The sequence below is a fragment of the Rhincodon typus genome, chromosome 13, assembly GCF_021869965.1.
Source record: "Rhincodon typus isolate 14 chromosome 13, sRhiTyp1.1, whole genome shotgun sequence".
Classification (NCBI taxonomy): domain Eukaryota; kingdom Metazoa; phylum Chordata; class Chondrichthyes; order Orectolobiformes; family Rhincodontidae; genus Rhincodon; species Rhincodon typus.
Genome location: NC_063344.1, coordinates 46,352,350 through 46,376,820, shown reverse-complemented (window position 1 = coordinate 46,376,820; position 24,471 = coordinate 46,352,350). Strand labels below are relative to the sequence as shown.

General features: G+C 41.5%; 1 protein-coding gene across 2 annotated transcripts in view; it reads left to right on the top strand.

Annotated features, from left to right (window-relative positions):
- The first annotated feature begins 896 nt into the window (after positions 1–896).
- nmd3 (NMD3 ribosome export adaptor) overlaps positions 897–24,471 on the top strand; it is a 59,646-nt gene continuing 36,071 nt past the window's right edge. Inside the window, exons 1-3 of one of the 2 annotated variants that reach the window (XM_048604737.1) lie at positions 897–1,063; positions 1,640–1,712; positions 16,345–16,479. In XM_048604737.1, the coding sequence (XP_048460694.1) occupies positions 1,669–1,712; positions 16,345–16,479 (179 nt within the window). In that variant the 5' untranslated portion in view covers positions 897–1,063; positions 1,640–1,668. Of the gene's footprint in view, positions 1,064–1,639; positions 1,713–16,344; positions 16,480–22,801; positions 22,906–24,471 lie in introns of those variants that run through there. The other variant, XM_048604738.1, reaches the window with a different exon arrangement.

Here is a 24,471-nt window from a genome sequence, read left to right as displayed (position 1 = left end):
AGTTTTGAAATATGTGGTCTTTGTCAATGTTGTTTTTCTTTGAAAAGCATGCAACTAAATCAAAAATCAATGTGAATTTCTGGCACACTTAAAACATATGAATACAGAAAATGAAATAATAAAGGTTTACTATTCAAGCAAATACCAAACAGTACATATAATTTATCTATCAAGACTCTACTTGGCTCATTAAAGTTTCAAAAGCTGGTTCTGGAAAATCTCACTTCTTAAATTTCACTATTGGTAAAACAAATAAATATACATTTAACTTTACATCTCTTAACACAGTAACCGGGTGGATCTTCTCCAATTTTGTGAAAATCTGACTCTAGCAAGTGCAGGATATGCCTGGTTAGGATGCTTGTTCATGTTTAAACGTTTTGTCTGTACGACCAATTGTACCATGTCGTGGGTGGCACAGTGGATGATGCTTCATTGGATAGAAACGCAATCTTGAATTCTGATGGCAACATTGCTTTTGCCAGTATTTCTCTAAATTAATTACGAAACATCACAGTGACGTGTTTTAATGCAATCAACTCCTGGCTCTGTTTCTTTTGACTTCGCACAACGTGGAAAATGTAGCGTTATCAAATTGAAACATTAACTCAGGTTATCTCCAGAGAAGCTGCCCTGCTCAGCACTTTTTCCCAGCCTTTTATGTTACTACTGTATTTCTGATTTCCACCATCAGCGGAATTTTGCTTTTGAATTTGTAAACATGTTGCTCGGTTTTCTAGTCGGCCTACAATTAAAACGGATACTTGTAATAATTTGTCTCAGCAAAGATAACAAGTACCTTTCGATTTTGTAAACAAATAGCTTTAGATACTTATTCAATGTAAATAAATCACTTGTGTAATGTCTCTGGTAAAGACAAACAGTCCATATCGACATGTCCACGCATAGAACCGCCGGCAACTCACCGGAACCGGAAACGTTCAGGCTGTCCTTCCGGGCGGCACGTGGAGCCGGTGCTCAGAGAAACCGGACTCAGCAGGTTGAACCGGAGTCAGTCTGTGACCTGGAACTGGGGTATCGAACCGGATCGAGTGATTTTCAGGTGCGGAGAGGGAAGGGAGAAGGAAGTAGAGTCGGAGGAGGACAAAGTGAAGGGGGGTGAGAGCGAGAGCGAGAGGGGAGAAGAGGAGGGTGGAAGGGAAGGCTGGAGTGAAGGTGAGGGGAGATGACATGTAGGAATTGGAAAGTAGGGAGTGAGCCTAGGGAAGTTGGTGTTGGATGAGCAGGGGGAAGTTGGGGCTTAGTGTAAGAACGGAGGGAGAGGGCAAACAGTTTTAGAGGTTAAGGACGATATTTTGGACAGTGGCTTGAGGATGTTTTAGGAAGGGTAACAATCTAGGGTAAGGGTGTGTTTTGGGGTGGGTTGGGGGAGGCAGAAGAATAATGGAAGAAGTGGGATAAGAGGGAGGGAGGGAGAGGGTGACCATAAAGAGAGGGGGGTTTAGGTGAAGGTGAAAAGGGGAGATGGGTGGAGGTGGGGATGGCATGCCTTGGGCTGAGTTGAAAGGTATGTAAAGTTAGTGGAGGTTTTTTTGGGGGTGTCAGGCATTTTGGTAAAGGGCTTGAAGACCCAACCAAGCAGTTAACTTACTGACCATTGCTTCACCTTCTGTCACAGCTACATGTGTTTTGGTCAACATTACCAACATGGAATACATGACAGAACCTGCTGCAAGCACGCAGGGACGTATGTAAGTAGACTACTTGCTTTGCCTGATGCTGTGGAAATGTGATCTTAAATCATCAGGCTGTAAAATCATAAAAGTAACTGTTGAAAATTCATTTTTCTATTGACTTGTGGAACATGGGCATTGAAGGATGGACTCGCATTTTTTGCCCATTCCTAGCTGCCCTTGGGAAAAATTAGTGGTGAGTTGCCTTCTTGAACTCTTACAGTCCATGTGCTATAGGTAGACCCACAATGTCATTAGGGAAGAAATTTCAGGATTTTGACCCAGCGACACTCCAGGAATAGAGATATATTTCAAAGTCAGGCTTTTCAGTGGCTTGGAGGGGGATTTGTAGGTGGTGTTCCCATGGATTTGCTGTCTGTATCGTTCTAAATGAAAATGGTCATGGATTTAGCAAGTGCTGTCAAAGGATCTTTGGTGAATTTCTGCAGTGTATCTTGCAGATCGTACACACTGATGACACTGAGCGTTGGCAGTGGATGGAGTAGGATGAGTAGGATTTTGTGGATGTGGTACTTATCAAGTGTGCTGCTTTGTCCTGGATGGTGTTTAGCTTCTTGAATGTTGTTGGAGCTGCACCCACCCGGGCAAGTAAGGAGTATTCCGTCACACTCTTGACTTGTGCCTTGTTGCTAGTGAACAGGTGAGTTAATCACTGCAGTATTCCTACCCTCTGACCTGCTCTTTTAGCCGCTATATTTATATGGTGAGTTCAGGTGAGTTTCTGATCAATGGTAACCCCAAGGATGTTGATAGTGGAGGACTCGGTGATGGTAATGCTGTTGAATGTCAAGAAGCAGTGGGTGATTGGTCTGTTAATGGAGATTGTCATTGTCTGGCATTTGTGTGATGTCAATATTACTTGTCATATTTCCCCCCAAGCCTAGATTTTATTCAGTTTTGTTGCATTTGGACATGAGCTGCTTCACAATCTGAGTCTCAAATGATGCTAAACATTGTGCAATCATTGGCAAACATCCCCACTTCTGACCTTTATGTTGGAGTGAAGGTCTTTGATGAAGCAGCTCAAGAAAGTTAGGCTTAGGATCCTAATCTGAGGACCTCCAGAGATGTCCTGGAGCTGAGATAACTGACCTCCAACAACCAAAACCATCTTCTGATGTGCCATATATGATGCAAACCAGTGTAGAGTCTTCCCCCACCCTCAAGCTCCCGGATTTCATTTACTCTAATCTTGTTAGTGTTCCATGATGCCACTCTTGGTCAAATGTGATCTTGATGTCAACGGCTGTCACACTCACTTCACCTCGGAATTCACGTGCATTAAGCAGTACTATTGTAGTAAGGGCAGAGACTATCTTAGAAACAACTTGGACAGAGAATGATAAGAGGTGAGATCTGGAACTTGCATCAGCGTACAGCTAGAGAGTGGGTATAAACTAAAACAGTGGTTGTCAAGTGTCTGTTGTGGTGGTTTAAAAGAGCCACTTCAAGTCTTGGATGTAGCCATTGTAGATATTTTACAAGCATGTACTGGGAAACAAACTTGGCTAAAGTCTACCAAGATCTCCAAAACAGCATGGCAGAGTTGTTGCTCATAGCTGAACACTTTGACATAGTCTCTTACTTTGTCTATAACTCCATGGAGTTCTAGTGATATATGTCTAATCAGTTTCTTGTGTTCAATCTCTGCTTCAGTTTCCACGGTAAAGCAGACGTTTTGGGGGACACCTCCAGATTTTATCTACACAATGAGAAGATCTTTGACTCTTGGTTACATGCTACCCTCTTAAAAGTAGAGGCAGTCTTTCTTGGTTTATAGCTAGCATCAGTTACTTCCAAGGTATGGTTGGCCTGGTCTTGGTTGTATTAATCCATAAGTTACCTCAAGGTTGCCATATACCCTGTGAAAGTACACTACTACACTTTTGATGCTGCCCTCCAATTTAGTTCCTCCTATTCCTTCTGAGAGTGTATACAGTAGTACATCATGGTATACAATGTAATTAAATTGTTTATTCATTCCAGTATCGTCAACTTGGTCAGTAGTATTAGTGTGGTCGCACCAATCCTTTCAAGGTCTTTACATTTCATTTGGATACATCATTCCCTAATTTGGGTGAGTCACCAATAGATGCTTCCTTTCTGTGTCTGGATTAATCAAATTCAGGTCACAAACCTCACTGTGTGTATGTCTGCACATGTTTCTGAAATGATTGTTGCCAATATCCAATTCTATTTTTTAATTAATCCTTAAGTCAGTACGTAGAGCTAACCCTTTTATTAGTTGCACTTCTTGCAAATCTGTGGTTGTAACTGCATATTTTGTCCCTTGGCTTACAATGTGAAAGCCTTTTGTGCTTCTCACACCTCCCATGATTTGGCATCATTAATACTCTGGATTTTCCATGAATTTAGGACTGTATTAGTGTGACAGAGACATGTTCAGTTTTTACCTGTACTTCTGGATCCTTACTCCAGGTGTCGTATGATTGTTCTACACACTAATCAGCTGTTGATATTTGTGCTGTGTCTAGCTAATTGACTTGGTGATTGTGCCATTATCCTTTAACTGTTTAACTTTATAGACCACTTCAGTTGTTTTCATGTTAACACCATCTTTGTGCTCCCTTTTCCTATGATGCTGTACTTGAAAGGCAACATATCAGTGCAACTCTGTAAAATTCCAGTCACCACGTTGTTACATTAAATATCTTGCAGCAATACATCATAACTGGTTAATATCAATACACAATTCTTGTTATTGTCCTTTTCAGTCTAGATACCCATATAAGAGAAGTAAATTAATTCATCATGGTGAAATCTTAACCATTTCTCCATCATCCTTTGTACCACTCAGGCCCTTTAGCAGTTGTCCCCTTTCTCTCCATTGAGCAGTTGCAGTGTACTACTTGTGATACAGGCAAGTGCTCTTGTTGATGTACACGGTGTGTGCTTCTTATAGTACAGTGTATTATGGACCAGACCAAACTAACTGCACATATATCAAGGAGGTAGCCTAGACCCTAGCTTTTATCTTAGTTAAAGGCAAATATAAGGTGCTTTGTTTCCAGATTAATTTGATTGGTCATGCTACTCGGCTTTAAGCAAAACACACTTTATTCTTAGCTTACAATTAAAATACAAACAGAAAGAGGAATTGGTAATAACTTTAACTCTGTTGGAAAGCTTAACAAAATAATCAATTATTTGACTACTATACCGCAACTGTTCCAATATAGTAACATCCCATAAACACATCCTTGGCAAAGGGAAATTCAGCAAAACAGATTGTTTCAGATGCAATATTTCTCCAGTCCAGAAGGAGAGAATACCAACAGAGAATTCTGGCAGAGACAGAGAACTTGAGTATCATGCTGTAGCAGGGAGAGATGTATGGCAGCTTCAAAACCCCAAACAATTGCTGAAAGCTAAACTAAAACACTGGTTCTCTGGAGGCCTCACTCCACCCATTCATGCTGCTTCTGTTGTTGCATCATTTTAAAAAAAAAAAACCCAAGGCCTCACAAGCTGTTCACTTTATTGGCTTGGACCAGATAGCCATGGCACCCACAGCTCAAAACCTCTCTTCAAACAAAAGAAACCAGGACAAAATACACCTAATTAAAGCTATAATATCATCACAAATGGTTACAAGGAGGGTGTACACCATTAGTGCCAACCACAGACTAATATTAATCTAGTGGTTTTTCTGAAATAAAACAACTAAAAGACCTGCTTCTGACCTTCCTGTTATCAGAAAGAGAATGCAAGTCATATAGCTTAAGCTGAGACCATTGGAGTGGTGTCACCTTATGCAGCTTTCTTAGAAAGAAAAATGCCAATTTCATCAGAGCTTTTATTTACGATCCATCTGTACAGGACATACCTGGACCAAACCTCTGAGTTGATGCACGATGCTCTTGTTTTCATACTTAGTCAATGTTTCCAAGTAACTGTGGAGACACTTAACCTTCATAAAGGATATTGTACCTTGACAATGACTGACTAGGGATAGTCAACCTGATTTTGGGAAATCGTGTCCAAGGTTCTGCATGGTAGACCTGGTTAATAAGGTTGGATCATATGGAATACAGGGAGAACTAACTATTGGATACAAAAGTGGCTCGAGGTTTGATGACAGAGGGTGATGTTGGAGGGTTGCTTTTTGGACTGGAGGCCTGTGACCAGCGGTATGCCCCAAGGATTGGTGCTGCATCCACTGCTTTTTGTCATTTATGTAAATGATTTGGATGTGAATGTAGGAGGTATGGTTAGTAAGTTTGCAGATGACACCAAAATTGGAGGTGTAGTAGACAGCACAGAAGTTTACCTCAGAGTACAATGGCACCTTGATCAGATGGGCCAACGGTCCAAGGAGTGGCAGATGGAGTTTAATCTAGATAAATGTGAGGTGCTACATTTTGATAGGGCACATTTGGGTAGAACTTATACACTTAGTGGTAAGGTCCTGGGGAGTGTTGCCAAACAAAGAGTGCAAGTTTATAGTTCCTTGAAAGTGGAGTCGCAGGTAGACAGGGTAGTGAAGAAGGAGTTTGGTATGTTTGCCTTTATTGGTCAGTGCATTGAGTATAGGAGTTGGGATGTAATGATGCGCTGTCCATGACATTGGTTAGGCCACTTTTGGAATACTGCATTCAATTCTGGTCTTCCTGCTATAGGAAGGATGTTGTGAAACTTGAAAGGGTTCAGAAAAGATTTACAAGGACACTGTCAGGGTTTCAGCCTCTCCCTATAGCTTAATAGACTGGGCTAATTTCCCTGGAGCATTGGAGGCTGAGGGGTGATGTTACAGAAGTTTATAAAATCATGAGGGGCATGGGCAGGGTGAATAGTCAAGGTCTTTTTCTCAGGGTAGGTGAGTCCAAAATTGGAGAGCACAGGTTCAAGCTGAGAGGTGAAAGATTTAAAAGGGACCTAAGAGGCAATATTTTATCATGCAGAGGGTGGTACGTGCATAGAATGAACTGCCAGACGAAGTGATGGAGGCTGGTGCAATTACAATATTTAAAAGTCACCTGGATGGGTATGTGATTAGGAAGGGTTTAGAGGGATATGGGCCAAATGCTGGCATATGGGACTAGATTAATTTAGGATAGCTGATTGGCATGGATGAGTTGGACAGAACGGTTTGTTTCCATGCTGTACATCTCTATGACTCTATCTGTGTGATTATGAATGGGACCTTCGAATATCTAAATTCCTGATCTCTGTACTGACTTACAGATGACTACACTTTGTTTGAAAATCCATTCCAGCAACATGTTTTGCTGTCTTCAAGCAATTTTTTTTTTACTCTGTGACTTAACCCTCATACAATTTTATACATTCCACTAGTTACCACCCTGCCTCATTCGTGAGACTGGGAATTTCAGCATGCTGATGTTCCCGTGTGTTTGCTAATCTTGTCCTTGTGGATTCAAGTGGAATGCAGTGGAGTTGTATATAAGACTGGAGAAGTTTTGCATGGAAATTCCGCAATCAGTGTTTACTTTTAAGTTGTTACACTGTGCCAAAGTCCTGAGATCTGATGGAAGTTAAATTTGCAGCTAAGTATGTTTTCCCCCTGTACTTTCAATGACTGTAGTTTTGCTAGGGCTCCTCGATGCCATACTTGGCCAAATATGGCTGAGATGCCAAGGACTGTCACTCTTGTCTCACTATGTTCTAGATCTATATCTGTGATAGCCTCAGTGGTGGTAATTTGTTGTAAAAAAAATCATCTGGTTTGCTGATGCCCTTTAGGGAAGGAAATCAGCCATCCTTACGTTATCTGGCCTATATGTGACTCCAGACCAACAATAATGTGATTAAGCCTGAATGCCTTCTAAAATGGCCAAGCAAGCCCTTCAGTTCAAATATAAATTGGCTATGAATTCAGCAACAGTCACATCCCATGAAAGAGTTGGAAAAGTAATTCCACTGACCTAATAGAAGTTTATAAAATGATGAGAGGCATAGATAGAGTTGACAGTCAGAATCATTTTCCCAGAGTTGAAATGTCTAATACTAGAGGGCATGCATTTAAGGTGAGAGAGGGTAAGTTCAAAGGAGATGTGAAGAGCAAGTTTTTTGCATTGACTGTGGTAGGCAACTGGAACGTGCTACAGTAGGATTGTTCAAGGTGCTTTTAGATAAGCACATGAATAAGCAAGGAATGGAGAGATAGGGACCATGGGCAGGAAGAATGGATTAGTTTAACTTGGTGTTATGTTCAGCACAACATCATGGGCCGAAGGGCCTGTTCTTGTGCTATACTGTTCTACATTCTACGTTCACTGTGTCAAAATTAGACTTTTTTTGTTTTCAAGTGCAAATTAGCAGCGCTCAAATTAAAAGTTAATTTTTCCTTCATGGAATTATGAGGAACAGAATTCTCCAGTCTTCAAACTTTCTAGCTGAGGATTAGTCAAATTCAAAATTAATAAGCATTCTAATTTACACAGTCAAATGTAATAAAAATCATTCTAAACATGCAAACTGTATCTGGATTAAAAATCCCCACATTTATCAGAATATCTTGGAATCAGAATTCTGGCCATTAACCACGATTATAGGGCTTGTTCCTGTACAATTTACTTTATTACCATTTCTACAAGTTACATTACTTTGTCTTTTTAAACTTCTGAAATGTCACAAGGTTAATTCCCAAGAAGAACCTTAATGAGTTTTGGCAAACTAAAAGAAGCTTGCGTACAGTCTCCATTATACTTTCATCCCAGAGGGAAACTCTTAGAAATTCACTGGCCAAACGATTGTTTTTGTTTGACCAATTAAAACATCAGGAATTATTATTAGGCCAATTTTATTATTTTGTACAATATCACACATTAAACACCAGCAGCTTTAAAGCACACACAACCAAACCACAGAAGGTTAATGAACCTGCATTATTACCGTACTATATTTCCTCTCGTGGATTGCTGTCTCCCCTACTGTTTAATGGCCTCCCTCCCTCCCATCCTAGTTGTTTGCCAGACACAGGTCCCTGCATGATTCATGTGTAGGTAACCAAAGATTACAGCATCTGTTTTTTTCCAGTACTGTGGCCAGTGTTCCAAGACCTAGTTCTCCTGCACCTATTTTGAGCCTTCGTTCTTTTAATCACGTGTCCTATGCCAATTTGTTCATGGATCGGGTAATAATCTAGAGGTTATAACCTTTTTTGAGGTTCTACTTTTTAAATTCTACTTACACATATTTCCTCAGCAGAACACCTTTTCTGGTCCTATGAACAACATTGGTGCTGATCCTCATCCTTCCCTCTGCACATTCCTCTGTAGCCCAGAGCAGATGTCCCAAATCCTGGTTTTAGGCAGGCTGGCTGGATTTTTGCTCTTGGCTGTTATCACCTATTAGGGTCTGGCAGGAATGCCTGAGATAAAATCAAACTAGGGAACAAGTGATGGCTCTTTGCTAATTGAGTTGATTGGGTCAGATGGAGGTGGGGGATGTGGGGTGGTTGGAGGTGGGGGATGTGGGGTGGTTGGGGCCGGGGGGTGGGTGGGGATGCAGTGTGTGTGTCTGTGTCTATTATTTGTTTCCTACCTAAATAATTAGTGTGTTGGAGTTTTGTGATGAGTTGGAATAAAATTTGGACTGGAGGGCTATATGCCTGGAATGTGACTAACCAATCTTTGACTTATGGTGTCAATCAGTGATAGCAGAGAGTGGTTGCTGTTTGTAAGTCAAAGATTGAAAATTAAATATTATCCCAATCAGTGTATAATTCAGAGAAAACTTCAGAGAGATATCTGTATCAAAATGTAAAGTTTCACGTTAAGATTACTGTCCCCTGGTTTTAGAATGTGAACTTTACGAAGAGTGGAGTAGAAGAATGTGACCCTGTGTTACTTTTTTGTCGAAGATACAAACAAAGTATGGCCATGGCTTTTTCACTGCCATACTTAAACAGGATAATATAAAAGTTCTCAGGATTGCAGGCCGATGGTTGGGATATAGATGAGCTCTTGTGGACAAAATTGATCAAAAAGGTTTAGGAAGAGTGAAGATAGTGGAATGCAGTGGAGTTGTATATAAGACTGGAGAAGTTTTGCATGGAAATTCCGCAATCAGTGTTTACTTTTAAGTTGTTACACTGTGCCAAAGTCCTGAGATCTGATGGAAGTTAAATTTGAAGCTAAATATGTTGCCAGAAAAAATGTTAAAATCACTTTCTTTAAAAAAAACCTCAAAGCATTCCTTTTCAGCACGGTTTGTGACACTAATTGGACATTGGCCACGTGACAGAAAGAGGAGTGAACAATGTTGCCAGACTGGTGAAACTATTAAAATACAGGTCACAGGCAACAGTACAAAAGATGAAATGGGGCAAAAGTCACAATGAGTCATTTGAAACTGCACACCGCACAGAAGATTCAGGTGACGAAAATGGAAACGTGGACTAAAGAAAGGGCCCTGTATTGCTGTCAAGAAATTTCAGTCCAGTGATGAATGTGTTGAATCTTTGTGCAGTATTTAGACAGTGCATGCATGTATATAGTTAGTGGGATAGACTAGCTAAAATGCTGCATTGATTACAAAGTAAGGATTGGAACAAAGTTAAGGAATTTGAGAGTTCCTACTCTTCCAAATTTGGGAATGATAGCATGTTAATTTTTTTTTAAATTGGTTGTTCTTGCAAAATAACTGGAATCGATCATTGTTAGCATGGAATTAATATCCAGTGAATTATAAATCTAGCCACCATTGAAGGAGGTGTAGATGAAACTGGATATGAAAAGTGACAGAACTATTTTATTTGCAAAATTTGAAATTGCAAATTACACTTGGGACACTGTTGTCTTCCTTGAGTGGAATATAAGCTCTCCACTAAATAAATTGTGTTATTGACATCAAGGGGCAGAAATCATAATGTGTTATTTTAAAACTACATACGCAAAACGCTCCTTTTTCCTCCTAAAAGGTTTAAAATACAGAAAAATATGCAGGCATAGGGGATGAAGAATACAATAAGTTTACTGAAAACATAAGTGATAGATATGAGATTTGTTTCAAAGAAAAACCAAAAGACGCCATTATGCCCTGGAGTGAGCACAGCAGGCCAGGCCGTATCAGAGGAGCAGGACAGTTGACGTGCTTAATTAACAAAGTACTGGGATAACAATATAGGATAAAGAAAGAGTCGTCATATATGTAAATTTGACTCCCAGATTTAGTCGGCATTAATATATAGAAAGTTACAGTAATTGTGGATAAAGTAATGGAAAGGTAGATAGTCTTGGAGCACAGGCAAAAATTTCTCTACCAATTGGAGTGGGGGGGGACAATGCAGAGTTTGCTAATGATGAATTTAGAGATACATGTGCAAATATTAACATGAAATGACATTAGAAAACATCAGATGAGTCAAACTGTAAATTGTCTGCACTAGCATGAGCTATCCATGCTAGAAATTCTCTGCAGGTGGCTAGAGGATATCCTTGTTGTGATCCCAGCAGATGTTAGTACCAGATCTATCCAATCGCAGTCAAGAACCTGGCTCGATAGATATAACACAGTGTGAGCTGGAGGAGCACAGCAGGTCAGGCAGCATCAGAGGAGTAGGAAAGTTGATGTTTCGGGTCAGGACCCTTCATCAGAAATGGGGGAGGGGGATGGGAGCTCTGAAATAAATAGTGAGAGGAGGGGTGGGGTTGGGGAAGGTAGGTGGGATGGTGATAGGTGAGTGCAAGTAGGCAGTGGTGGGGATTGGTTAGTGAGGTGGGAGGAGTGGAAAGGTGACAGAGAAGAAGGACAGGTTGTTTCAGGTCAAGGAGATGGGGATGAGAGGGAGGGTTGGTCATGGGATGAGGCCAGGGGTGGCGAAATTTTGAAACTGGTAAAGTCCACATTTGAGACCATTGGGTTGTAGGTTCCCTAGGTGGAATATGAGGTGCTGCTCCTCCAGTTTCTGGTGGTGTCATTGTGACACTGGAGGAGGCCCAGGATAGACATGTCGCCCAGGGAGTTGGGAGGTGGGGGGGATTGCGGAGGCAGAGTTGAAATGGTTTGCGACTGGAAGGCGTTGTCATTTGTCACGAACAGCGCGCAGGTGCTCTACAAAGTGGTCTCCGAGCCTCCGCTTGGTCTCACCAACGGAGAGGAGGCCGCGTTGGGAGCAGCGGATGCAATAGGCCACATTGGCGGATGTTCAGGTGAACCTCTGTCTGATGTGAAAGGTTTTTTTTGGTTCCTTGGATGGAGGTGAGGGGGAAGGTGTAGGGGCAGGTGTAGAACTTCCTGCGGTTGCAGGGAAAGGTGCCGGGGGTGGTGGGGCTAGTGGAGCGGACGAGGGAGTTGCGGAGAGCTCGGTCCCTATGGAAGGTAGATAGGGGTGAGGAAGGAAATATATCTTCGGTTGTGGGGTCAGATTGAAGCTGGCGGAAGTGGTGGAGAATGAAACCTTGAATCCGGAGGTTAGTGGGGTGATACGTGAGGACAAGGGGGATTCTGTCTTTGTTTTTGTTGGGGGGAGGGGATGTGAGAGCAGAGGTGCGGTAAATGCAAGAGATGCGGTCAAGAGCATTTTCGACCACCGAAGTGGGGTACGTTGCGGTCCTTGAAATAAGAGGACATCTGGGATGTTCAGGAATGGAATGCCCTATCTCGGGAGCAGACACGGTGGAGTCGGAGGAATTGTGAGTAGAGGATCGCATTCTTGCAGGAAGGTGGGTGACAGCAGGTGTAGTCTAGGTAGCTTTGGGAGTCAGTGGGCTTGAAATAGATATCACTTTCGAGGCAGTTGCCAGAGATGGACACAGAGAGGTCCAGGAAGGAGAGAGAGGTATCAGAGGTTGGGTCGAAAAGTGTCAGTAAAGTTGATGAACTGTTCAAGCTCCTCGTGGGAGCTCAAGGCAGCACCAATACAGTCATCGATGTAGCAGACAAAGAGGTAGGGGATAACGCCAGTGTAGCTGCGGAAGAGGGACTGTTCCACATATCCTACGAAGAGACAAGCATAGCTTGGGCCCATGCGGCTTCCCATGGCCATCCCTTAGTCTGTAGGAAGTGGGAGGAATTGGAAGAGAAGTTGTTAAGGTTAAGGATGAGTTCGGTTAAGAGGATGAGGGTGTCGATGGAGGGGAACTGGTTGAGCCTGCGGGAGAGGAAGAAGTGGAGGGCTTAATAACTTCTCCTTCAACTTGTCCTTACCCATAACAACTTCTCCTTCAATAACCCAACTGTCCATCTTCTCTCCCACCTATCTGCACCTCCCACCTCACTGACCAATCCCCACCACTGCCTACGTGCACTTAGCTATCACCATCCCACCTACCTTCTCCAGCCCCACCCCTCCTCTCGCTCTTTATTTCAGAGCTCCCTTCCCCCTCCCCCAATTCTGAAGAAGGGTCCCTACCCGAAACGTCAACTTTCCTGCTCCTCTGATGCTGCCTGGCCTGCTATGCTCTTCCAGCTCCACATATGTTATCTCTGACTCCAGCATCGGCAGTTTTTACTACCTCTGGCTTGGTATATTTTGCTTTTAACAAAGTGGCCTCTAGTTGGGCCCTAAGCATGCGAAGATATTCCCTGATGGGACTTGTTAGGTTAAAGCAAGAATAGTAGCATGAGGTTTTAAAGAAATACTGTGGGCCAGGATATAACAGTAGATTTGTGTGCAGTAGGAAAAGCAATTTTTGAAGATTTGTTTTGGCTTTGTTAGCAACAGTTGCTTGGGAGTGTAGATAAATATACTACTGCATTTCTACAAGGAAATCAGCTCAAGGGAAATGTTTCTTGGCCTCAAAAGAGGTGCTGAATGCAGTGAGGACATTGTGAAAATTAAATATGTTTATGGCCTAACTGATGCCTCTAGAGTTTGCTATTTAATAAGGTCTCTCGTATTAAAATTGGCTTGTCTGCAATTCAGTGAAGACCTGCCGTGTTATACCCTGGAGGGCAGATTTCAGTCATCTTTATGATGTACATAGTTAATTATTTGTGAGGTGGGAGCAGTGAAGTTTGTCACAAATTGCTTGAAGCAGAATTTACAATTGGAAGTCACGCTTGTGGGGCTTTTAAATATGTTGAACTGGATATCAAAATGGATCGAGTGTCACTTTGCACCTGTTGCAATCTAGCAAAGGTTAACCCCTTGCTTTTCGAGTAGGGTCTCTCAAAAGATACAGCAGCTTTCAAAACTGAAATGGAGGAACTGTGAAGTCTAATAGGACGCTCAATTGGCCGACACCTGACCGAGTCCTGATGCCAGTTTAGAAGTCGTTGAGTTGAGCAATGTATTTTTGAAATTTCCATCAATTGGGAAATACCAAGATTGTGAAACTTATTGTTTTTAGCGATGCTTCTTACGGAAATCTCCATGGGTTCTCAAGTTGCAATTGGATTTATAACTTTTCTTTTGGGTAGGGAGATAAATGTTAACCTTTTGCTTGAGAAGCTAAAATGACCATCTAGCTTCTCGAGGTAAAGGGTGGAAATGTAGTAAAAAGGACCTTTAGTGGCAGAAACTCTCTCTTTTGAGGCAATAGATATGGCATTTTTCAATGGTTCTAAAAGTGTTCTCCTACTGAAATTTGGTACACTGGACACATCTCACTCCCCAGAACCCGGTATGGCAATGCTTTCCCCCTTGTGGGACTGGAAATGTGCTACTTCAGAATGCTCTCCTGAACGTATGTCAGAACTCCTTCGCTGATCTGCTCTTTTACACTATTGTTATCCCAAACGAATAATGGAAATCCCCACATTATTACTATTCAGTAGTTCATGCACCTCTTCAGAGTTCACTGCAAATTTACTCTTCTGTATCTTTTCTGTTAGTTGGTGGTCCATAGAATACGTGCTTCAGTGTAATGGTAATTGTTGTTTATTAAGCTCTAGCTAAATTGTTTTGCCTTTAGCTCTCCAGAACGACTGTTTAGCACTGTAATATTCTGCATGATCAGTACTGTAGCCTCTCTTCCTTTCGGTCGTCAACAATTGATTTTCAGACTGGAGCTTTGAATGAAGTGGTCCTTCCTAGGGGTTCATGTTATTACCATTGCTGTTTTTGATTTTGTGTAAGTGACCTGGCCTTGGGTATATAGGGCATACCTTAAAAAATGAAGGTGGCATCAAATTCTGAAATGTAGTGATGATAGGGATAGCAACACGCCTCAGGAAGAGGTTCTGAAGAAGAGTCCTGACCCGAAGTGTCAACTTTCCTGCTCCTCTGATGCTGCCTGGCCGGCTGTGTTCTTCCAGCTCTATGCTGTGTTATCTCTGACTCCAGCAGTTCTTGCTATCTCAGAAGAGGTAGACTGGTGAAAGGACAGATAGGTAACAAATGAGAATTAATGAAGATAAATGATTCATTTTATTCGAATGTGAACTAAATAGTATAATTTTAAAGGGGGTGCAGGAAGAGTGATATTTGAAGATGGTGAGGCAAATTGGGAAGGCATGTTTTTTAAAAATGACCTTGTTAATAGAGTACAAAAGAAATTAACTTACTCTAAACCTATAAAAGTTGCTGGTTGGACCTCTGGATTGTTCTCAATTCTGGATACCATACTTCAGGAAGTTTCCAGACATCAATTTACTATAATGGCATCTTGAAAAGCTGGGATAGTTCTCCTTGGTGCAGGGCAGTTTAAGAGGAGATTTGATATTTGTTCAGGATTGTGATAGTTAATAGGGAGAAACTTTCTCCAGCGGTGGAAGGGTGGTAACGAGAGGACAGTGATTCATGATTCCTCTTTTTCTTCCCCAATGTGAAAGTGTTTGTTTTCAGGCTGAGTTATTGTCATTTGGAATCAGTTATGAGAAAGGCAATGGGAGAAGCGGATTCATTACTATTCCAAAGAGATTTATCTAAGTACTTGATGAGACAGTTAGTTCTGGGATTCTATGGTGGGGAGGGGAAAAATGGAGAGAAGAGTGTGGAATTGACGTAAATTGATTAGCTCTAACAAGGAGCTGGCAGTGAAGTAATGTATCAAATGCCTCCTATATTTTACAAGATCTTTATGAAGCCATGTAGATATTAATTTCTTATGGAATGAGTTCCAGAACAATAGAATGAATGACATTTACACTATTGTCGTGAACGTCGATGATTTTGAAGTTACAGATCTCTAGATAGCGAACTCCGTGAGCTCATGTTTAATTTTGTGGGTATCCCTTAGCCTTATTATGACTTCATGTCCTGTTGAATACTCTTGGTTAGAGATAACTATTAAATTGTAAAATGTCGAAGTGGAGTTGATTAGGAATAATTTTCTGCTCCCCTGGCATAATTTTCGATTTTTGAGAATATGAGTGTTATATTAAAAGTGAAAAGACTACTTTTATAAGAACTATTCTTATCCTCCAATTTATAAACAATGGGGGGGGTGTAGATATATTCTAATTAACTTGTCCGGAGATGATGTTATACAGGTGTTTTTTGAAACCAGGCCTTCTGGCTCAGAGGTAGGGGCGCCTCCGCTCTGCCACAAGAGCTGCACGATGGGGGTAAATTAAGATGATCAGTACTGCAAATAACTGGTCTCTCTAGATTCAAGTCACAATCTTTTGTTTGCTTGCTTTGCAGGATACAAGATAATATACTGTGATATCAGAATATCTTTTGAATAGATTGTATTTATCAAGCTGACTGTAATTTTTTATATACAGTCAAATTCATTTGGTTTGCTTCTATTCTCAGCCTCTGTTGCCAGTGTGGTATTCCGATCTCTCCAAATCCTGCAAATATGTGTGTTGCCTGCTTGCGAGCACAAGTTGACATCACAGAAGGAATCCCAAAACAAGTAAATGTTCATTTCTGCAAGCAATGTGAAAGGTAAGGATTATGTTCTACAAATAATGTGTATGTTACTTGTTATACAAAGATAAGTGTGCCTGTTTGATTCTGACATGGAAAGGCACACATTTCTACAATCTTAAAAAATAAATGTTGATCTGCTAAGGAAAAGTGAGGTGGTTTCCTGAAAATGGACTAATTTGGAAGAACTGATCATTTCGTCACATATTTCATAATAACTAGTTCAATGTAATTTAGTTAAATTTGATTTTTTTAAATCTGAAATAACAGTGTAAAAGAAAGGTTTACAGTTCTGCATTAACTGCATGTGTATAATTTCGTTGTAGGGAATATTTACTTCTTATAAAATAAGAAACAATATGGGTCTTTGATTGGTAGAATTCAGCCGATTAGACTTTTAAAAAATATGCATGTGTTCTTGGACTTATCACATTTTTCTATTTTAGGTTGCTTAATTGCTGGTTTTCATATTCAGGTGTTTGAAACAATAGATGGAGTTTTCCCAGACCCTGATTGATATAGGCCATGGCCAGACAATTTGGAAAATACAGTGAGAATGAGAAAGCGATTCTTGATGCCGAGCAAAAGTGTTCAATTTTGTGAATAAGGTTTCAATGAATTTGAAAATCTCGTTAGTGAGTGGCAAGGAGCTTATTTGTGTACGTTAATATTTCATTACTTAATTTTGCTTCGTTTATATGCAGCTTGCTGTTTTGCCGGGCAGTGAACAGAAACTGGATGGTGAAATTTCTAGAACGTAAGAAATAGGAACAGGAGGTAGACCATTTGGTCCCACAAGCCTGCTCTGCCAGTCAGTAGGATTATGGCTGGATCTGATGTCCTCTTTCTTGCCTTTTCTCCTTAACTCTTGATTCCCCTGGTGATCAAGAAGTTTCCTATCTCAGCCTTAAGTATGCACAAGGACTCCACTGTCACAACTCTCCGTGGCAAGGAGTTTCAAAGATATGATCCTCAGAGAAAATTTTCTTACCTCAGTCTTAAATTGGTGTGTCTTTATTCTGATACTATGCCCTCTGGTTTTAGACTCTTCCATGAGATGAAGCATCCTCTGAGCATTTACCCTGTTAAGCTCTTTGAAACATATAGCATTTTTAATGCGATTACCTCTCATTCTTCTAAATTCAAATGGGTAAAGTCCTGATCTGCTTAACCATTACTCATAAGACAATACCTTCATATTAGTGATTATCCTAATAAACCTTCTCTGAATTGCTTCCAGTGAAATATCTTTCTTTAAGGGAGCCAGAACTGCTCACGGTATTCCTGATGTCATCTCACGAGCACTTTGTGCAGTTGCAGTAAGACTTCCCTACTTTTATGTTCTTAAAATAAGGACCAACATTCCATTAGCCTTCTTGATTACCTGCTGCACCTATGTGCTAGTTTTCTCTGGTGCATAAGTACACTCAAATCCCTTGGTGTTGCAGTTTTCTACAGCTTTTTGCCATTTAAATAATACTATTGTTTTGTTCACCCTTCCAAAATGAACTTCACAATTTCCCACATTATACTGCATTTGCTAATTTTTTGCCCACTGACTTAAACAATCACTATCTCTCTGTAAACCGTTTGTACTCCCTTCACAACTTGCCTTTCCACCTATTTTTGTATTGCAGCTGCATGTTCAGCTACGGTAGAGTCACAGAGGTACAGAGCATGGAAACAGACCCTTTGGTCCAACTCGTCCATGCTGACCAGATATCCTAAATTAATCTAGTCCCATTTGCTAGAATTTGGCCCACGTCCCTCTCAATGCTTCCTATTCATGTACTTGTCCAGATGCCTTTTAAATGTTGTTGTTGTTGTTGTACATTCTGTTTCTTCCTTCAAGTCATTATGTATAATAAGCAGTAGCAGTCTGAGCACTGATCCCTATTTAACCCCACTAGTTCCAGGTCATCAAGCTGAAAAAGAATACCTTATCCCTGCTTACTGTTTCCTGCCATTAGCCAATTTTTTGTCCATGCTAATAGATTGCCTCCAATGCCATGGGCTCTTATCTTATGACTTAACCCTTTGTGAGGTACTCTGTGAAGTGCCTTCTGGGAGTCCAATTGCAATGCATCTACTGGTTCCACTCTATCCACTCTGGCTGAGATTCCTCAAAAAACTCGAATAAATTAGTCAGATGCAATTTCCCTTTTTCATGAAGCCGTGCTGACTTTGCTTGATTAGATTATGGTTTTCCAAATATGCTGCTATAACTTCACTAATTGGTACCAACATCTTTCAACAATAGTGTTACATTAATCAGCTTTTCGTTCCCTGTTTTTTGCTTCCCTTTTTGAATAGGGGTCTCACATTGGCAGTTTTCCAAACTCTGGTACTTCTCCAGAATCCAATGATTTTTTTTTGCAACATTACAACAAATACGTCCACTATCTCTGCCTACTTCTCATAGGATCTTTGGATGCAAACTGCCAGGGCCAGGGGACTTGTCTGTCTTCAGCACTATTAGTTTGTCTCATACTTAGGAGTCTAGTGATGTTGGTAGTGCTTAATTCCTCCCCTGTACCTTTTAGAATTAATGGGATGTTCGAAGTATCTTCCACTGTAAAGACTGATGCAAAATATCTGTAACTCCTCTGCCATTTCCTTGTTCTCCATAACTATCTTCCTAGATTCAATCTTGAGGGGGCATATGTTCAATTTCACCCCCTCCCCACCTTCCATTTAATATATTTAAAGAAGCTCTTACTGTCAGTTTTTATATTCTTCACTAGTTTTCCATTGTAGTTTATTTTCTCTATTGCCTTTTTAGGTCCTCATATGCTGGATTCTGAATTTATCCAAGTCTTTGGGGCTGTCAGTGACTTTGCCTTGTATTTTTTCTTTCAGCTTTATAGTTTCCTTAACTTCCCTGGTTGGCCATGGTTGGTTTATCCCTCTCTCAAAATATTTTCTCCTTAATGGGATATATTTTTGCTGTGATTCATGAATGACCTCCTTGCATTTCTGCCACTGGTTGCTTACTATCTTTGCTGCTAATCTATCTGCTCAGTTCATTTTAGCTAATACATTTCATTGTATTTCCCTTTATTTGTTAAGCACTGTTGTTTCCAACCCCACTTTCTTCTGACCCAGTGAAACTGAATATTAAATTCCAGCAAGTTATGATCACTACTTCCTAGGGGACCTTGTAGTCAGAGGTCATTTATTGAACCTGCCTCATTACCCTTTACAAGATTCTGGATAGTCTGTTCTGAAAACAAAAATGCTGGAGATCGTAGCAGGTCAGGCAGCATCCATGGAGAGAGAGCAACCTAACGTTTCAAATCTGGATGACTCTTCATCAGAGCTGATGGTGATGAGTCTTCTAGACTCAAAATGGTAGGTTGCTGTCTCTCCATGGATGCTGCCTGACCTGCTGTTTTCAGTACAGATTCCAGCATCTGCAGTAATTTGCTCGGAGATCGACTGTTCCCTGGTTGCCTTTGTGACATATTCCTCGAGGCAACTATTCCTAATGCGCTCTGAGTTCTTTGTTGCTATGCTTTCCGACTTGTTTGAACCAATCAACGTAAGATTAAGTCACCCGTAATTATTGCTCTTTATTTTATATGCTTTCATAATTTATTGATTCATATCATTTCCTACAGTGTGGCCACTGTTTGGGTGTCTGTCACTACTACTACTACCACCAATGTCGTCTTTTCCTTGTTGTTATTTATTCCACCCAAATGGACTCTACATCATGCAAGCCTAGGTCATCTCTTGGTTTCATCTCTTATTAAGAGTGCTACCTCACCAATTTTTCCTTTCCTCCTGTCTCTCTAAAAGATCAAATGTACCTGAATGTTAAGTTCCCAGTTTTGACCTCCAAATCTCTATAATGACTACAAGATCATATCCATTTGCCTTGATTTACGCCTTCAGTTTATCTACCTTATACCGAATGCTTCATTTATTCAGACACAAAACTTTAGACTTGCTTTTTTGCTATTTTTGATCACCCTAACTTCTATTTGTATTGTGGCCCTATTTGCCTCTTGTTGTTGATTACCTGTGTACTGTTTTTGCAGTTTACTGTCCTTTTTTACATTTCCGCCCTTGTTTCTTTTTCCCTTGTCACCCTGCTTAGTTCCTGCATCACAGTGGATGCTCCATGGACAGCGACCACTTGCATCCTTTGTCTATGGAGGCTGGCATTGGACAGACACCAGCTTTAAGGTGGCACATTTCTGACTCACTTATAACACAATCCGTCACTTCCAATTGCACTTTGGAGCCTGTCGATACTTTTTGTTGCAATGTTGCTGCCAGATTGCTTCACACACAAGGACACAACCATCTTATGAATCGGCACAGGGTGTATTTCAGGGCTGTTAGCTTGCTATCTTAGCACTTGTTCACTTTGCATCTACTTGGATGCTCACTGCATTCTGTCTTGCAATTATGCACATTGACAGTTCCTTCAGAGCTTAGATGCTCACAGTACTTTTGCCTTTCCTTTTAGTGTACATAAGGTCATGTTTGCTGGCAGCGCACAGCCAAGGTGGTGGACATGTTGTGTGGCAATGTGCTAATTAATGTCACAGTTTCTTACTCACTTGTAAGTTGTGGGTGTCACTAACTATGCCAGCATTTATTGCCTGTCTCTCATTGCCCTTGAGTAGGTAGTGATGAGCTACTATTTTGAACCGCTACAATCCATGTGCTGTAGGAAGACTCTCAATGCTGTTAGGGAGGGAAATCCAGGATTTGACCCAGCAACAGTGAAGGAATGGTGCTATATTTCCAAGTCAGGAGGGTGAGTGGCTTGGAACGGAACATGCAGGTGGGTCGTGTTCCTATGTATCTGCTATGCTTGCCCTTCCAGATGAATGTGGTCATGGGTTTGGAACGTGCTGTCCCAAGATCTTTGGTGAATTTGTGCAGTGCATCTTGTAGATGATACATACTGCTGTTACCAAGCATTGGTGGTGGACTGACAGAATAGCACCATTTTCATAAACAATCAAGTGGATTTCATTGACCTGACTGGTATTGAGCTTCTTGAGTGTTGTTAGAGCTGCACCCTTCCAGGCAAGTGTGGAGTATTCCATCACACTTAACGTAGATGGTGAACAGACTTTGGTGAACCACTTGCTGCAGTTCCAACCCCTGATCTGCTCTTGTAGCCACTGTGTTTATATGGTGAGTCCATTTTGGCTTCTGATCAGTGGTAACCCCATGATGTTGGGAGATTCAGTGATGGTAATGCCATTGAATGTCAAGAGGCAGTGCTTTGATTGTACCTTATTGAAGATGGCCATTGACTGGCATTTGTGTGAGACAAATGTGACTTGCTGCTTTTCAGCCCAAGCCTCGATGTTGTCTAGGTCTTGTTGCATATGGACATTGGACTACTTCAATATGTGAGGAGTGGCAAATGTTGCTGTATGTTATGTAATCTTTGTCAAACATTCCCACTTCTGACCTTTATGATGGAGGTAAAATCATTTGAAGCAGCTGGAGATGGTTAGAGCTATGACCCAACCCAGAGGAGTTCCTGCCAAGATGTCTTGGAGCTGAGATGACTGATGTCCAACAACCACAACTATCTTCCTACGTGCCAGGTATGACTCTAAGCAATGGAGAGTTTTCCCCCCATTCCCACTGACTGCTGTTTGATGTCACGTGCAGTCAAATGTGGCCTCGCAGTTTACATGGCAAATGCATTGAATATGCTTCAACCATGTCTCCAAGTTTAATGGGAGTAGTTCAGGACAGGAGTGACTGTAATCAGTCATGGATTGCAAGGACAGCGAGGGTCTGGTAAATTCTTGATATCAGTCCAGGGTTTTGGACGCAGCCAGTTCCTCAGGGCATTCAGAGTCGGGGATTTTGTTTCCTTACGTTGGGGATTGGCCCATTGTCAGTCCCACCGGTCAAGTGCCCCCAGTCTTGGGGTTAGTAGGTAAGCTAGCCAGCGATTTGCATAGATATCTGCCAGTCATTAATTGGGGCTGGTGTCTGAAGTTGGTTGAGGAGGCGGCGGGGTAAGCCTGGGGACTGTTCATTAACGTAAAAGAGAGTTATCGGGGCCACTGCTCTTGTGGAGGAAATGTGACGTTAATTATGGGGATTGGCGACAGATTGCTTGGATGCACAGGCGATAATAATCGTGAAGGAGCGCAACTCAATGAACAAAGGTGGGAGATGGGAGGGCATGAGGGTACTGTGGTTGGCTGATTCATCAGTCACCACCAACCCTCCAATGCAGGAGTCGGTGCTTAATAATGTTTATCATAACTGAGCCGTCGGCCCTGTTCATGTAACCAACTCTTGTTTTACAAGGTAGTGCAAGGCAGAAAAGAATGTAAAGATTGACAGGGTGAGCCTACACCCCAGTCTGTGAAGTGCCACTTGTGTCATCTTCCTCCTTTGAATCGCAAGTGCACAGTAATTGAAAAGTGGCTGTGCTGCATTCAGACTGGGCCGGTAAGTTTTCTTTTATTTGGCAGAGTGAGCTTTGGTGAGTTTGTCATGGGGTAATTGCTGTACTCTGTCGGTACAGGTTAGAGGTAGGAGCTGTTACAAAGTTCTGGATGTGAACCTCATGCCGTGATGAGCTATGTTGGCTATAAATTTGATAAAATCAAATTAGAGTGAATGCCGATCATAAGATATCTCCTCTATATGAGGTTCCCATGCTTGCTGAGGCCTGGTCGTTCGTTCCAGCACAGTACAGTCAGAAAGCGTTGCTTAATACTTACATCCCATTGTCCAGTTATCTGGAGCGACCAACGTGTGTCTGTGATGGACAGTGAAGATCTGTGAGGATTCAGCATTTTAACAAGTGGGAAATGAATGTCGATTGGAGAAAACATCGCCCTCACCATTCTACAGTGCAACTTTTCCAGTCATAGCGGACCAAACAGAACTTGTGTGGCAACTGTTTCAACAGTTATCATTCACTGACTATAAATGCACTGATGTTGTGGAGGCTGTCACTCCTACTTAATCCCAGCTGAAAGTGTATCTTAATGGTTTTACCTTCTTTGTTTTTCCTGTTGCTTTATAAAATGAGTTTGCAAACCAATGGAAGCCTTCACAGCCTCTAATGCTCCCTATTTCAATTATGACAAAGACTCATGAAGTTATTAATGGCCAAACTATGAGTTCCTCGCCTGCCTGGGATGAGCAGGAGTCTGATTTCTTATAGCCCTGAGGGCCAATGACTTGGGTGCTTTTTCCTCAAGCCAGGATCTGAGCCATGGCATGATATGCTCACCAGAATGTGCTTCAAATTTTAATTAGCTATAATACCCACTGAGGTATTGGTATTTCAGCTAACAGAAGGTACAGGAGAAAATCTTGCTGGTGTTTCTTCTGAGGGGTCTGTGTCTTCTTCCTCAAAGTTGGAGGAGATTGTGTTTGCGAGAAGGACTGCTCTCATCAGGGTGCAGGCTATAATGATACTGTTCGTGCCGACAATAGCCAAGAGGTTATGAGCTTTGAAAGAAGGTTGAAGCTTTGGCATGTTAAAAAAATACTTGTAGTGGTAATGAGAGCAGTGCTGCAGTTTGCAATGAATCCTATTTGGTACATGGAGGTCATGGCATCTTTACAAGTTGTCTCTACCCTTTCTTATTAAGGCAAGGATTCTCTCATAGGAAGTGAACGATTCATTGTTGGGCACCTGACAATCTGTCTTGGCTGTTTGTGCCCTATTGTGGGCCATTTTCTCTTGGAGTGAAATTAGGACAGGGATTGAAAGAGATGAAGGTGACTGTTAGTGCTGAGAAAGGTGGGAAGAGTACTGAGTCAGTGAATAGGAAATGCAGAAGGCATCCGGGGTTAGTACTTTGGAAGTTAAAGTTGAGTGAGAGCCAGTGAGAAAGAACATGCTGCATGTGTCATCGGGAGTGATGGACTTGTTGAGAGATGGTTGCAGTTGTGGAGTTAGTGAGTGTGAGGCAACAGAAAAAAGATGGTTGTGGAAAGCGGAAGATTTTGACCGAGACAACAAGGTGCAGGGCTGGATGAACACAGCAGGCCAAGCAG